Below are 15,844 nucleotides of genomic sequence, written 5' to 3'. Positions count from 1 at the left end.
ACACACACACACACACACACACACACACACATACACACACACACGTACGCACACACACACACACACACACACACACACACACACACACACACACACACACATACACACACACACACGTACACACACACACACACACACACACACACACACACACACACACACACACACATACACACACGTACGCACACACACAAACACACACACACACACGTACGCACACACACACGTACACACACACACACACGTACGCACACACACACGCACACACACACGTACGCACACACACACGTACGCACACACACACGCACACACACACACGTACGCACACACACACATACGCACGCACACACACACACACGTACGCACACACACACGTACGCACACACACACGCACACACACACACGTACGCACACACACACGTACGCACACACACACGCACACACACAGTATTTAGTGTCCCCCTCCAAAATAAAATTCCCCAGGTATTAGGTTGGACACATTCATGTGGTCCGACCCTGTGTATATATCTCTGCCCGGGGCGCGGTTCTGTCTCGGTCCGGCCCTGTGTATATATCTCTGCCTGGGGCGCGGTTCTGTCTCGGTCCGGCCCTGTGTATATATATCTGCCCAGGGCGCGGTTCTGTCTCGGTCCGACCCTGTGTATATATCTCTGCCCGGCGCGGTTCTGTCTCTGTCCGGCCCTGTGTATATATTTCTGCCCGGCGTGGTTCTGTCTCGGTCCGACCCTGTGTATATATCTCTGCCCGGCGCGGTTCTGTCTCGGTCCGGCCCTGTATATATATTTCTGCCCGGCGCGGTTCTGTCTCGGTCCGGTCCTGTGTATATATCTCAGCCCGGGGCGCGGTTCTGTCTCGGTCCGGCCCTGTGTATATATCTCTGCCCGGGGCGCGGTTCTGTATCGGTCTGGTCCTGTGTATATATCTCTGCCCGGCGCGGTTCTGTCTCGGTCCGGCCCTGTGTATATATCTCTCCCCGGGGCGCGGTTCTGTCTCGGTCCGGCCCTGTGTATATATTTCTGCCCGGCGCGGTTCTGTCTCGGTCCGGCCCTGTGTATATATCTCTCCCCGGGGCGCGGTTCTGTCTCGGTCCGGCCCTGTGTATATATTTCTGCCCGGCGCGGTTCTGTCTCGGTCTGGCCCTGTGTATATATATCTGCCCGGGGCGCGGTTCTGTCTCGGTCCGGCCTGTGTATATATCTCTGCCCGGGGCGCGGTTCTGTCTCGGTCCGGCCTGTGTATATATCTCTGCCCGGGGCGCGGTTCTGTCTCGGTCCGGCCTGTGTATATATCTCTGCCCGGCGCGGTTCTGTCTCGGTCCGGCCCTGTGTATATATTTCTGCCCGGGGCGCGGTTCTGTCTCGGTCCGACCCTGTGTATATATCTCTGCCCGGGGCGCGGTTCTGTCTCGGTCCGACCTTGTGTATATATCTCTGCCCGGTGCGGTTCTGTCTCGGTCCGGCCCTGTGTATATATTTCTGCCCAGGGTGCGGTTCTGTCTCGGTCCGGTCCTGTGTATATATCTCTGCCCGGCGCGGTTCTGTCTCGGTCCGGCCCTGTGTATATATCTCTGCCCTGGGCGTGGTTCTGTCTCGGTCCGGCCTGTGTATATATCTCTGCCCGGGGCGCGGTTCTGTCTCGGTCCGGCCTGTGTATATATCTCTGCCCGGGGCGCGGTTCTGTCTCGGTCCGGCCTGTGTATATATCTCTGCCCGGGGCGCGGTTCTGTCTCGGTCCGACCCTGTGTATATATCTCTGCCCGGGGCGCGGTTCTGTATCGGTCTGGTCCTGTGTATATATCTCTGCCCGGGGCCTGGTTCTGTCTCGGTCCGGCCCTGTGTATATATCTCTGCCCGGGGCGCGGTTCTGTCTCGGTCCAGTCCTGTGTATATATCTCTGCCCGGGGCGCGGTTCTGTTTCGGTCCGGCCCTGTGTATATATCTCAGCCCGGGGCGCGGGTTCTGTCTCGGTCCGACCCTGTGTATATATCTCTGCCCGGGGCGCGGTTCTGTCTCGGTCCGACCTTGTGTATATATCTCTGCCCGGCGCGGTTCTGTCTCGGTCCGGTCCTGTGTATATATCTCTGCCCGGCGCGGTTCTGTCTCGGTCCGGCCCTGTGTATATATCTCTGCCCGGGGCACGGTTCTGTCTCGGTCCGGCCCTGTGTATATATCTCTGCCCGGGGCGCGGTTCTGTCTCGGTCCGACCTTGTGTATATATCTCTGCCCGGCGCGGTTCTGTCTCGGTCCGGCCCTGTGTATATATTTCTGCCCGGCGCGGTTCTGTCTCGGTCCGGCCCTGTGTATATATTTCTGCCCAGGGTGCGGTTCTGTCTCGGTCCGGTCCTGTGTATATATCTCTGCTCGGGGCGCGGTTCTGTCTCGGTCCGGCCCTGTGTATATATCTGCCCAGGGCGCGGTTCTGTCTCGGTCCGGCCTGTGTATATATCTCTGCCCGGGGCGCGGTTCTGTCTCGGTCCGGCCCTGTGTATATATCTCAGCCCGGGGCGCGGGTTCTGTCTCGGTCCGGCCCTGTGTATATATCTCTGCCCTGGGCGCGGGTTCTGTCTCAGTCCGGCCCTGTGTATATATCTCTGCCCGGGGCGCGGTTCTGTATCGGTCCGGTCCTGTGTATATATCTCTGCCCGGCGCGGTTCTGTCTCGGTCCGGTCCTGTGTATATATCTCTGCCCGGGGCGCGGTTCTGTCTCGGTCCGACCTTGTGTATATATCTCTGCCCGGCGCGGTTCTGTCTCGGTCCGACCCTGTGTATATATCTCTGCCCGGCGCGGTTCTGTCTCGGTCCAGCCCTGTGTAGATATATCTGCCCAGGGCGCGGTTCTGTCTCGGTCCGGCCTGTGTATATATCTCTGCCCGGGGCGTGGTTCTGTCTCGGTCCGGCCTGTGTATATATCTCTGCCCGGGGCGCGGTTCTGTCTCGGTCCGGCCTGTGTATATATCTCTGCCCGGGGCGCGGGTTCTGTCTCGGTCCTGTGTATATATCTCTGCCCGGGGCGCGGTTCTGTATCGGTCTGGTCCTGTGTATATATCTCTGCCCGGCGCGGTTCTGTTTCGGTCCGGCCCTGTGTATATATCTCTGCCCAGGGCGCGATTCTGTCTCGGTCCGGTCCTGTGTATATATCTCTGCCCGGGGCGCGGTTCTGTTTCGGTCCGGCCCTGTGTATATATCTCAGCCCGGGGCGCGGGTTCTGTCTCGGTCCGACCCTGTGTATATATCTCTGCCCGAGGCGCGGTTCTGTCTCGGTCTGGCCCTGTGTATATATCTCTGCCCGGGGCGCGGTTCTGTCTCGGTCCGGCCCTGTGTATATATCTCTGCCCGGCGCAGTTCTGTCTCGGTCCAGCCCTGTGTATATATATCTGCCCAGGGCGCGGTTCTGTCTCGGTCCGGCCTGTGTATATATCTCTGCCCGGGGCGCGGTTCTGTCTCGGTCCGGCCCTGTGTATATATCTCTGCCCGGGGCGCGGTTCTGTCTCGGTCCGGTCCTGTGTATATATCTCTGCCCGGCGCGGTTCTGTCTCGGTCCAGCCCTGTGTATAGATATCTGCCCAGGGCGCGGTTCTGTCTCGGTCCGGTCCTGTGTATATATCTCTGCCCGGGGCGCGGTTCTGTCTCGGTCCGGTCCTGTGTATATATCTCTGCCCGGCGCGGTTCTGTCTCGGTCCAGCCCTGTGTATAGATATCTGCCCAGGGCGCGGTTCTGTCTCGGTCCGGTCCTGTGTATATATCTCTGCCCGGGGCCCGGTTCTGTCTCAGTCCGGCCCTGTGTATATATCTATGCCCGGGGCGCGGTTATCTCGGTCCGGCCCTGTGTATATATCTCTGCCCGGGGCGCGGTTCTGTCTCGGTCCGGTCCTGTGTATATATCTCTGCCCGGCGCGGTTCTGTCTCGGTCCGGTCCTGTGTATATATCTCTGCCCGGGGCGAGGTTCTGTCTCGGTCCGGCCCTGTGTATATATCTCTGCCCGGGGCGCGGTTCTGTCTCGGTCCGACCCTGTGTATATATCTCTGCCCGGGGCGAGGTTCTGTCTCGGTCCGGTCCTGTGTATATATCTCTGCCCTGGGCGCGGTTCTGTATCGGTCCGGTCCTGTGTATATATCTCTGCCCAGGGCGCGGTTCTGTCTCGGTCCGGTCCTGTGTATATATCTCTGCCCTGGGCGCGGTTCTGTCTCGGTCCGGCCCTGTGTATATATCTCTGCCCTGGGCGCGGTTCTGTCTCGGTCCGGCCCTGTGTATATATCTCTGCCCGGGGCGCGGTTCTGTCTTGGTCCGGTCCTGTGTATATATCTATGCCTGGGGCGCGGTTCTGTCTCGGTCCGGCCCTGTGTATATATCTCTGCCCGGGGCGCGGTTCTGTCTCGGCCCGGTCCTGTGTATATATCTATGCCCGGGGCGCGGTTCTGTCTCGGTCCGGCCCTGTGTATATATCTCTGCCCGGGGCGCGGTTCTGTCTCGGTCCGGTCCTGTGTATATATCTTTGCCCGGGGCGCGGTTCTGTCTCGGTCCAGTCCTGTGTATATATCTCTGCCCGGGGCGCGGTTCTGTCTCGGTCCGGTCCTGTGTATATATCTCTGCCCGGGGCGCGGTTCTGTCTCGGTCCGGCCTGTGTATATATCTCTGCCCGGGGTGCGGTTCTGTCTCGGTCCGGTCCTGTGTATATATCTCTTCCCGGGGCGCGGTTCTGTCTCGGTACGGTCCTATGTATATATCTCTTCCCGGGGCGCGGTTCTGTCTCGGTCCGGCCCTGTGTATATATCTCTTCCCAGGGCGCGGTTCTGTCTCGGTCCGGTCCTCTGTATATATCTCTTCCCGGGGCGCGGTTCTGTCTCGGTCCGGCCCTGTGTATATATCTCTGCCCGGGGCGCGGTTCTGTCTCGGTCCGGCCCTGTGTATATATATATCTGCCCGGGGCGCGGTTCTCTCTCGGTCCGGCCCTGTATATATATCTCTGCCCGGGGCGCGGTTCTGTCTCGGTCCGGCCCTGTGTATATATCTCTTCCCGGGGCGCGGTTCTGTCTCGGTCCGGTCCTATGTATATATCTCTTCCCGGGGCGCGGTTCTGTCTCGGTCCGGCCCTGTGTATATATCTCTGCCCGGGGCGCGGTTCTGTCTTGGTCCGGTCCTGTGTATATATCTCTGCCCGGCGCGGTTCTGTCTCGGTCCGGTCCTGTGTATATATCTCTGCCCGGGGCGCGGTTCTGTCTCGGTCCGGCCCTGTGTATATATCTCTGCCCGGCGCGGTTCTGTCTCGGTCCGGCCCTGTGTATATATATCTGCCCGGGGCGCGGTTCTGTCTCGGTCCGGTCCTGTGTATATATCTCTCCCCGGGGCGCGGTTCTGTCTCGGTCCGGCCCTGTGTATATATATCTGCCCGGGGCGCGGTTCTGTGTCGGTCCGGTCCTGTGTATATATCTCTCCCCGGGGCGCGGTTCTGTCTCGGTCCGGCCCTGTGTATATATATCTGCCCGGGGCGCGGTTCTGTCTCGGTCCGGTCCTGTGTATATATATCTGCCCGGCGCGGTTCTGTCTCGGTCTGGTCCTGTGTATATATCTCTGCCCGGGGCGCGGTTGTCTCGGTCCGGCCCTGTGTATATATCTCTGCCCGGGGCGCGGTTCTGTCTTGGTCTGGCCCTGTGTATATATCTCTGCCCTGGGCGCGGTTCTGTATCGGTCCGGTCCTGTGTATATATCTCTGCCCGGGGCGCGGTTCTGTCTCGGTCCGGCCCTGTGTATATATCTCTGCCCAGGGCGCGGTTCTGTCTCGGTCCGGTCCTGTGTATATATCTCTGCCCGGGGCGCGGTTCTGTCTCGGTCCGGCCCTGTGTATATATCTCAGCCCGGGGCGCGCTTCTGTCTCGGTCCGGTCCTGTGTATATATCTCAGCCCGGGGCGCGGTTCTGTCTCGGTCCGACCCTGTGTATATATCTCTCCCCGGGGGCGGTTCTGTCTCGGTCCGGTCCTGTGTATATATCTCAGCCCGGGGCGCGGTTCTGTCTCGGTCCGGTCCTGTGTATATATCTCTCCCCGGGGCGCGGGTTCTGTCTCGGTCCTGTGTATATATCTCTGCCCGGGGCGCGGTTCTGTCTCAGTCCGGCCATGTGTATATATCTCAGCCCGGGGCGCGGTTCTGTCTCGGTCCGGTCCTGTGTATATATCTCAGCCCGGGGCGCGGGTTCTGTCTCGGTCCAGTCCTGTGTATATATCTCAGCCCGGGGCGCTGTTCTGTCTCGGTCCGGCCCTGTGTATATATCTCTGCCCGGGGCGCGGTTCTGTCTCGGTCCGGTGACCCATCAGCATCTTTACAATTCAAGTTATATTCTCGGGGCAAGGCTGGAATGTCCACCTGACAACTGTCATATACACACACTCACACTCACACTCACACACACACACACACACACACTCACATTCTCTCTCCCTCTCACTCTCTCTCCCTCCAATTAAATGCAATATTTAGGCTTGTGACTGGTGAAGGTGCCTGGGACCCCGTTACTGCATGGGGTGCCTGGGACCCCGTTATTGCATGGGGTGCCTGGGACCCCGTTACTGCATGGGGTGCCTGGGACCCCGTTACTGCATGGGGTGCCTGGGACCCCGTTACTGCATGGGGTGCCTGTGACCCCGTTACTGCATGGGGTGCCTGGGACCCCGTTACTGCATGGGGTGCCTGGGACCCCGTTACTGCATGGGCTGCCTGGGACCCCGTTACTGCATGGGGTGCCTGGGACCCCGTTACTGCATGGGGTGCCTGGGACCCCGTTACTGCATGGGGTGCCTGGGACCCCGTTACTGCATGGGGTGCCTGGGACCCCGTTACTGCATGGGGTGCCTGGGACCCCGTTACTGCATGGGGTGCCTGGGACCCCGTTACTGCATGGGGTGCCTACATTTGATCAGTGCAGAGGGTGGGGTCATTAGACCATTATTGCAGCCCCCTCCAAATGTACTTTTCAACCCCTGACCTTACACCCGCTGTCCAGACCAAAGTCTCTGAATGTCTCTTCGCGATATCATCCTCGATGGCCCTTCGCCGACTCAAACGTCCCCCCAAGCCTGGCCCAACTGCCCCCTCTCAGCTCAGGGCCAGGGCAGTAAGGGTATTAGGCGCCCGCGTAGAATCTCCCCGCCCCTCCCACCCCCCAATTAACTTTCACTTTTCACAGGGTACGTACCTGAGGAAATATACATTACAATTTTACTTTCAGTTTAGCAAATTTAGAAGCAAGTTTCTTCAGGTCGATGTCTTGTGCAATGTACAATGTTACGCTGTAGGATTAGGCGCGTCCCAATGACGCGCTGAAGCAGAGAAGTACACAAACACGTTGTACTAGGGTCAAAGAAAGCCGTTGCCTCCAAGCAACCCCTGGGCAGTCTCATTTGCAGCCAAATGCAAAGAATGAGCACTGCGGGAAGCAAACAGGACGCCTGGATTAATGCCCACTCCGCCCTCTCCCCGCCTCACCCATCCTCTCAGTGAAGGCCCGGTCAGTGGAGGTCCTCCCAGGCAGCAGACTGATTTCCTGGTCGGACGGCTGGGGCGGGCATTGCCTCTGCCCCCCCTCCCACCCCCCCATTGTGCCGCTGTAGGCAACCGCCTAATTCTTAAACAGGCCCTGGATCCACTACTGCTGGCAGAACTCTCACACACCTAATATCACAAACACACTGCCGAGGGGTCACACCGACAAACACACTGCCGAGGGGTCACACCGACAAACACACTGCCGAGGGGTCACACCGACAAACACACTGCCGAGGGGTCACACCGACAAACACACTGCCGAGGGGTCACACCGACAAACACACTGCCGAGGGGTCACACCGACAAACACACTGCCGAGGGGTCACACCGACAAACACACTGCCGAGGGGTCACACCGACAAACACACTGCCGAGGGGTCACACCGACAAACACACTGCCGAGGGGTCACACCGACAAACACACTGCCGAGGGGTCACACCGACAAACACACTGCCGAGGGGTCACACCGACAAACACACTGCCGAGGGGTCACACCGACAAACACACTGCCGAGGGGTCACACCGACAAACACACTGCCGAGGGGTCACACCGACAAACACACTGCCGAGGGGTCACACCGACAAACACACTGCCGAGGGGTCACACCGACAAACACACTGCCGAGGGGTCACACCGACAAACACACTGCCGAGGGGTCACACCGACAAACACACTGCCGAGGGGTCACACCGACAAACACACTGCCGAGGGGTCACACCGACAAACACACTGCCGAGGGGTCACACCGACAAACACACTGCCGAGGGGTCACACCGACAAACACACTGCCGAGGGGTCACACCGACAAACACACTGCCGAGGGGTCACACCGACAAACACACTGCCGAGGGGTCACACCGACAAACACACTGCCGAGGGGTCACACCGACAAACACACTGCCGAGGGGTCACACCGACAAACACACTGCCGAGGGGTCACACCGACAAACACACTGCCGAGGGGTCACACCGACAAACACACTGCCGAGGGGTCACACGAACAAACATACTGCCGAGGGGTCACACCGACAAACACACTGCCGAGGGGTCACACCGACACCTCCCCCACATTCACAATGTAGCTGAAACCTGTCGATTTCCCCTCCGTAGCATTGCAAAGATTCGCGGTTTCCTCTGTTGCTCTACTGCTAAAACTGTAACTCAGGCCCTCAGTCTCTCCCGTCTCGACTATTGTAACCTCCTGCTGTCCGGCTTTCCTGCCTCTCTCCTGTCTCCCCTATAAACACTGCCGCTAGAATCACTTTTCTCTCTCCTAAATCTCTCGGCGTCTCTCCTGCTGAAATCCCTCTCCTGGCTTCTTATTAAACTCTGTATCACTTACAAAATTCTATTCTCTTTAAAGGCAATACACCCCTCTGCCCCTTCTTATATCTTACTATACACCCCTCTGCCCCTTCTTATATCTTACTATACACCACTCTGCCCCTTCTTATATCTTACTATACACCCCTCTGCCTCTTCTTATATCTTACTATAAACTCCTCACATCTCACCCTAATATCTCACTATACACTCCTCACATCTCACCCTAATATCTCACTATACCCCTTCGGACTCTCATTACATTTCACCATATCTCTCTATACACTCCTCTACCCCTCCTTGCATCTCACCCCAATACCTCACTATACACTCCTCTGACCCTCCTTACATCTCACCCCAATACCTCACTATACTCTCCTCTGCCCCTCCTTACATCTCACCCTAATATCTCACTATACTCACCTCTGCCCATCCTTGCATCTCACCCTAATATCTCACTATACACTCCTCTGCCCCTCCTTACATCTCACCCCAATATATCACTATACACCCCTCAGGCCCTCCTTACATCTCAGGCCTAATATCTCACTATACCCTCCTCTGCCCCTCCTTGCATCTCACCCTATCTCACTATACCCTCCTCTCCCCCTCCTTACATCTCACCCTAATACCTCACTATACCCTGCTCTACCCCTCCTTACATCTCACCCTAATATCTCACTATACCCCCATCTACCCCTCTTACATCTCACCCTAATATCTCACTATACACCCCTCTGCCCCTCCTTACATCTCACCCTAATATCTCACTATACCCTCCTCTGCCCCTCCTTACATCTCACCCTAATATCTCACTATACCCCCCCCCCCCCCCTCTACCCCTCCTTACATATCAGGCCTAATATCTCACTATACCTTCCTCTGCTCTCCTTACATCTCACCCTAATATCTCACTATACACTCCTCTGCTCTCCTTACCTCTCACCCTAATATCTCACTATACACTCCTCTGCTCTCCTTACCTCTCACCCTAATATCTCACTATACACTCCTCTGCTCTCCTTACCTCTCACCCTAATATCTCACTATACACTCCTCTGCTCTCCTTACCTCTCACCCTAATATCTCACTATACCTTCCTCTGCCCCTCCTTACATCTCACCCTAATATCACACTATACCTTCCTCTGCCCCTCCTTACATCTCACCCTAATATCTCACTATACCTTCCTCTGCCCCTCCTTACATCTCACCCTATTATCTCGCTATACCCCCCCCCCCCCCCCTCTACCCCTCCTTACATATCAGGCCTAATATCTCACTATACCTTCCTCTGCTCTCCTTACATCTCACCCTAATATCTCACTATACACCCCTCTGCCCCTCCTTACATCTCACCCTAATATCTCACTATACCCTCCTCTGCCCCTCCTTACATCTCACCCTAATATCTCACTATACCCCCCCCCCCCCTCTACCCCTCCTTACATATCAGGCCTAATATCTCACTATACCTTCCTCTGCTCTCCTTACATCTCACCCTAATATCTCACTATACACTCCTCTGCTCTCCTTACCTCTCACCCTAATATCTCACTATACACTCCTCTGCTCTCCTTACCTCTCACCCTAATATCTCACTATACACTCCTCTGCTCTCCTTACCTCTCACCCTAATATCTCACTATACCTTCCTCTGCCCCTCCTTACATCTCACCCTAATATCTCACTATACCTTCCTCTGCCCCTCCTTACATCTCACCCTATTATCTCGCTATACCTTCCTCTGCCCCTGCTTACATCTCACCCTAATATCTCACTATACCCTCCTCTGCCCCTCAAAACTCCTACTCCCTTGGGCAGATTGTAAGCTCCTCAGGCCAGGGACTCCTGTTACTTGTATGTATGAGGAGCTTATTCCCTAAGTCACGTGTGCTGCTGCTGTGAAGTGCTATGTACATGTATGGCGCTGAATAAAGATATATATGTCATAGAACGTGTGGGTCATTGGATAGTCGGCAGTGGGCGCACGCTGCTCTGCGCATGTGTAACCTGGTGTCACTCCCCTGGCAGGTATGGTTCCAGAACAGACGCGCCAAGTGGAGGAAGCGAGAGAAGTGCTGGGGCCGGAGCAGTGTGATGGCCGAGTATGGGCTGTATGGGGCAATGGTCCGGCACTCCATCCCCCTCCCAGAATCCATCCTGAAATCTGCCAAGGACGGAATCATGGAATCCTGCGCCCCGTGGCTGCTGGGTGAGAAATGAGTTCAATTCGTGGTTCTCTCTGGTTGTGTCGCTCTCTCTCTCTCTGGTTATGCATCCCTCTCTCTCTGGTTGTGTGTCTTTTTCTCTCTCTGGTTGGGTGTGTTTTTGTCTGGTTATTTCTGTCTCTCTGGTTGGGTGTGTCTGTCTAAGGTTATGTGTCTCTCTCTTTGGTTGTGTCTCTTGTCTCTCTGGTTGGGTGTGTCTGTCTAAGGTTATGTCTCTCTCTCTCTGGTTGTGTCTCTTGTCTCTGGTTTTGTATCTGTCTCTCTGGTTGGGTGTGTCTGTCTCTGTCTCTCTCATGTGTCTCTGTCTCTCTCTGGCTGTGTGTCTCTGTCTCTCTCTGGTTGTGTGGCTCTGTCTCTCTCTGGTTGTGTGTCTCTGTCTCTATCTAGTTGTGTCTCTGTCTCTCTCTAGTTGTGTCTCTGTCTCTCTCTGGTTGTGTGTCTCTGTCTCTCTCTAGTTGTGTCTCTGTCTCTCTCTGGTTGTGTCTCTGTCTCTCTCTGGTTGTGTGTCTCTGTCTCTCTCTGGTTGTGTGTGTCTCTGTCTCTCTCTGGTTGGGTGTGTGTCTCTCTGGTTGTGTGTCTCTGTCTCTCTCTGGTTGGGTGTGTGTGAGTCTGTCTCCCTGGTTGTGTCTCTGTCTCTCTCTGGTTGTGACTCTGTCTCTCTCTGGTTGTGTGTGTCTGTCTCTCCTGGCTTCTCCTTAACTCTCTCTCTCTCTTTATCTTTGCTGTTTCCAGTTCAAGATGGCTTTCCAATGACAAGACGATTTTCTAAACCCGAATACCAACAATTCTTTGCAGGGATGCACAAAAAGTCTCTGGAGGCGGCAGCAGATGGAGGGCCGCAGCCCGAGCGGGAGGCGCCGGCCCTGCCCAGCCAGCCCGAAGCCAGCGAGAGGGGGGAGAGGGAGCCCGAGCTACCGACTCCCATCTCCGAGGAGGAACTGAGAGAGAACAGCATTGCAGCCCTGCGTGCGAGAGCCCAGGAGCACAGCGCCAAGGTCCTGGGGAGTGCAGTGAGGAAGCAGGAGGAGCAGGAGGAGGACGAGGAGCAGATACAGAGATGCAATTCCTCGGAGCAGGAGGAGCCGCAGGTCTGAGCAGGAAGGACTTAAATCTTTATCGTGCAGATCCCCAATGCTCAGGGACCGCCCTCTGCACCCCCAAACTGAGCAGGCGACGCCTCCCAGCTCACCTCTGCTCCTCAGGTATGGGGGATATGGAGCAGGGCCTCGCCCTATCAGACACTCCAGTCCTGTGGGGTCACAAACTAGGCAAGTCCCTCACTGATAGGCATTACCTCACACTTAGGGCCCTAGCTCTGCCCACCTCCGTTGGGGGAAATGGTCTTTTCAGCCACAACTTTGAGGGGTCACATTCCCAATGCTAAGTTTATAGGGTTTGTTGAAGAGCCCCCCTCAAACCCGACTTCCTGCACAGGAGGGGCCCAATTGTCACCAGGCAGCCCCCAGTGTCCGGGTTAGCCGACCCGACCGTCTCTGCAGACAGGACAGGACGATCCCCTCCCCCAGCTGGGTCTGTCACCCCCCGCCCCTGTTGTTATAAGCGTGCTGGGAGACCGTGACCCGCCCCCCTCCGCTGTAAATACTGTACAGGCGCCACGCGGACGATTTCCTGCCATTAGCTCACCTGTGATTTCTGTGCCACTTTCTGTAAAATAAATATATATGTATATATACAAATCACAGTCTGCTCAGCAGGTTCATTTGTGGGAGAGAACAATGCTTCCACGGGCGCTCCCAAACCACCAAAATATATGTGGTCAGGACTGTAATTCGCATTAATAGCAATATAACTACTGTGACTAGTTGTTATTAAAATATGCTACGCTCACCAGAATAAAGTGAAAGGTGAAATATAAATGTATCAACATTGATTCATTGATACGTGAAACTCCGGCTCAAACCCTCACGATGAGCCGTTTCCAACGTTCCTCCAAGTATGAATGTCGAAAAGAAGAGGAAATGGACCATACGTATACTCTGGCGGTGAGAAAGCCGTTAGCAGGCGAAACGCGTAGGATCTGGGGTTTGGAGAGGGACGCTCTGCTGCCTGCCCTACTCACCGAGGATACCGGAAGTGCGGACGTAAGCATCGCGTGAGACGCTGCCAGCGCGCGCGCACACACACAGAGGGGGGGAGGGGGGTGAGTGCAGCATGCCGACAGCTCAGGAGATCGATTTCCATTACACATTGTACCTGTGTTTAAGCTTTAAAGATTGTTTACTGTGTAAGTGCACACTGTAATAATGTTACGTATTGGATACAAATACCAGATCTGGTTTTATACCAGAGATGGCCAACTCCAGTCCTCAAAGGCCACCAACAGGTCAGGTTCTAAGGATACCCCTGCTTCAGCACAGGTGGCTCAATCCGTAAATTAATTAAGTGATATCCTTAATTTGCGCCCTTCTCTCATTCCCGAGTTGAACGCACGCGCTGACCACACGCTGACCACGCGCTGACCAGACGGCCCTACACTGCCACTGTTTGGAGAAGGATCATCATACCGCCCTATAAATCTCCCCCGCAGAGAATACATATTCTGCTCCTGGTTATCCGTCGCCTCCCTCGCTCGGGATACTTTGCGCTTCCCCACGTTTGGAGATGCAGCGACCCCGAGCCGTGGGCAGAAAGTCACAGACACGCGTGGCCAGGACATGGGAACACAAAATAACTTCACGGTGCAGCCTCATTCCACTGGATGGGCAGGAAGGACCCATGGAGTCTGCCCCCCACCCCCCCACCCCCACCGCAGACAGACAGGGGGGAGCAGGAAGGACCCATGGAGTCTGTGTCCCCCCACCGCAGACAGACAGGGGGGAGCAGGAAGGACCCATGGAGTCTGTGTCCCCCCACCGCAGACAGACAGGGGGGGAGCAGGAAGGACCCATGGAGTCTGTGTCCCCCCACCGCAGACAGACAGGGGGGGAGCAGGAAGGACCCATGGAGTCTGTGTCCCCCCATCGCAGACAGACAGGGGGGGAGCAGGAAGGACCCATGGAGTCTGTCCCCCCCACCACAGACAGACAGGGAGGGAGCAAGAAGGACCCATGGAGTCTGTGTCCCCCCACCTCAGACAGACAGGGGGGAGCAGAAAGGACCCATGGAGTCTGTCCCCCCCACCGCAGACAGACAGGGGGGGAGCAGGAAGGACCCATGGAGTCTGTCCCCCCCACCACAGACAGACAGGGGGGAGCAGGAAGGACCCATGGAGTCTGTCCCCCCCACCACAGACAGACAGGGGGGGAGCAGGAAGGACCCATGGAGTCTGTGTCCCCCCACCGCAGACAGACAGAGGGGAGCAGGAAGGACCCATGGAGTCTGTCCCCCCCACCTCAGACAGACAGGGGGGGAGCAGAAAGGACCCATGGAGTCTGTGTCCCCCCCACCGCAGACAGACAGGGGGGGAGCAGGAAGGACCCATGGAGTCTGTGTCCCCCCCACCGCAGACAGACAGGGGGGAGCTGGAAGGACCCATGGAGTCTGTGTCCCCCCACCGCAGACAGACAGGGGGGGAGCAGGAAGGACCCATGGAGTCTGTCCCCCCCACCGCAGGCAGACAGGGGGGAGCAGGAAGGACCCATGGAGTCTGTGTGTCCCCCACCGCAGACAGACAGGGGGGAGCAGGAAGGACAAATGGAGTCTGTGTCCCCCCACCGCAGACAGACAGGGGGGGAGCAGGAAGGACCCATGGAGTCTGTCCCCCCCACCGCAGGCAGACAGGGGGGAGCAGGAAGGACCCATGGAGTCTGTGTCCCCCCCACCGCAGACAGACAGGGGGGAGCAGGAAGGATCCATGGAGTCTGTGTCCCCCCACCGCAGACAGACAGGGGGGAGCAGGAAGGATCCATGGAGTCTGTCCCCCCCCACCGCAGACAGACAGGGGGGAGCAGGAAGGACCCATGGAGTCTGTCCCCCCCACCGCAGGCAGACAGGGGGGAGCAGGAAGGATCCATGGAGTCTGTCCCCCCCCCACCGCAGACAGACAGGGGGGAGCAGAAAGGACCCATGGAGTCTGTGTCCCCCCCACCGCAGACAGACGGGGGGGGAGCAGAAAGGACAGGTGGAGTCTGTCCCCCCCACCGCAGACAGACGGGGAGAGCAGGAAGGACCCATGGAGTCTGTGTCCCCCCCACTGGAGACTGACACACGGAGGACAAATGACCCACGTAAGTCCCACTTGTAATGAATATCAGAGTATTATTACTAGGACGCTCACTGCCCTTTTCCCAGAACTTATTTATTTTCCCTTCAGGTTTTCATAGAAAATGTTTGTAGTGAAATGTAAAAAAAAGGAATTAAATCTCAGAGGGCGGAGGGGGGGAGAGAAGGGGGAGGGGGGGAGAGGAGGGGGTCAGAGGAAGTGGGTCCAGTCAGTCAAATCGGAGTGCACCTGGGCGAGCCAATAACGGAGCTTTCCTCCCATTTCCTGGCCTCTGATTGGTTGCTGCAGGTCACTGCTTCTTTAAGCGTTTCAGCTCCCAATCTCCATCCCCCCGAAGTCTCAGCTCCCAGTCATGAAACTGCACAGATAACATACACAGGGGTTATCGCACAGCGGGGGGGGGGGGGGGTATATGGGGGGTTATCACACAGCGGGGGGGGTATATGGGGGGTTATCACACAGCGGGGGGAGGTATATGGGGGTTATCACACAGCGGGGGGGGTATATGGGGGGTTATCACACAGCGGCGGGGGTATATGGGGGGGTTA

At 56.9% G+C, this 15,844-nt stretch overlaps 2 protein-coding genes across 3 annotated transcripts in view; one reads left to right on the top strand and one right to left on the bottom strand.

Moving 5' to 3' along the window:
• VSX2 (visual system homeobox 2) overlaps positions 1–12,995 on the top strand; it is a 33,420-nt gene extending 20,425 nt beyond the window's left edge. Inside the window, exons 4-5 of one of the 2 annotated variants that reach the window (XM_075614731.1) lie at positions 10,917–11,097; positions 11,909–12,995. In XM_075614731.1, coding sequence (XP_075470846.1) covers positions 10,917–11,097; positions 11,909–12,207 — 480 coding nt within the window. In that variant the 3' untranslated portion in view covers positions 12,208–12,995. Of the gene's footprint in view, positions 1–10,916; positions 11,098–11,845 lie in introns of both variants that reach the window. The other variant, XM_075614730.1, reaches the window with a different exon arrangement.
• A 2,355-nt stretch (positions 12,996–15,350) lies between these two features.
• Positions 15,351–15,844, bottom strand: part of ABCD4 (ATP binding cassette subfamily D member 4) — a 38,455-nt gene continuing 37,961 nt past the window's right edge. Inside the window, 1 exon segment of the mRNA XM_075614729.1 lies at positions 15,351–15,654. Coding sequence (XP_075470844.1) covers positions 15,586–15,654 — 69 coding nt within the window. The 3' untranslated portion in view covers positions 15,351–15,585.

The sequence above is a fragment of the Ascaphus truei genome, chromosome 9 (genome assembly GCF_040206685.1).
Source record: "Ascaphus truei isolate aAscTru1 chromosome 9, aAscTru1.hap1, whole genome shotgun sequence".
NCBI lineage: Eukaryota > Metazoa > Chordata > Amphibia > Anura > Ascaphidae > Ascaphus > Ascaphus truei.
The sequence above is the reverse complement of the archived record's forward strand: the minus strand, read 5'-3'. Positions and strand labels throughout refer to the sequence as shown.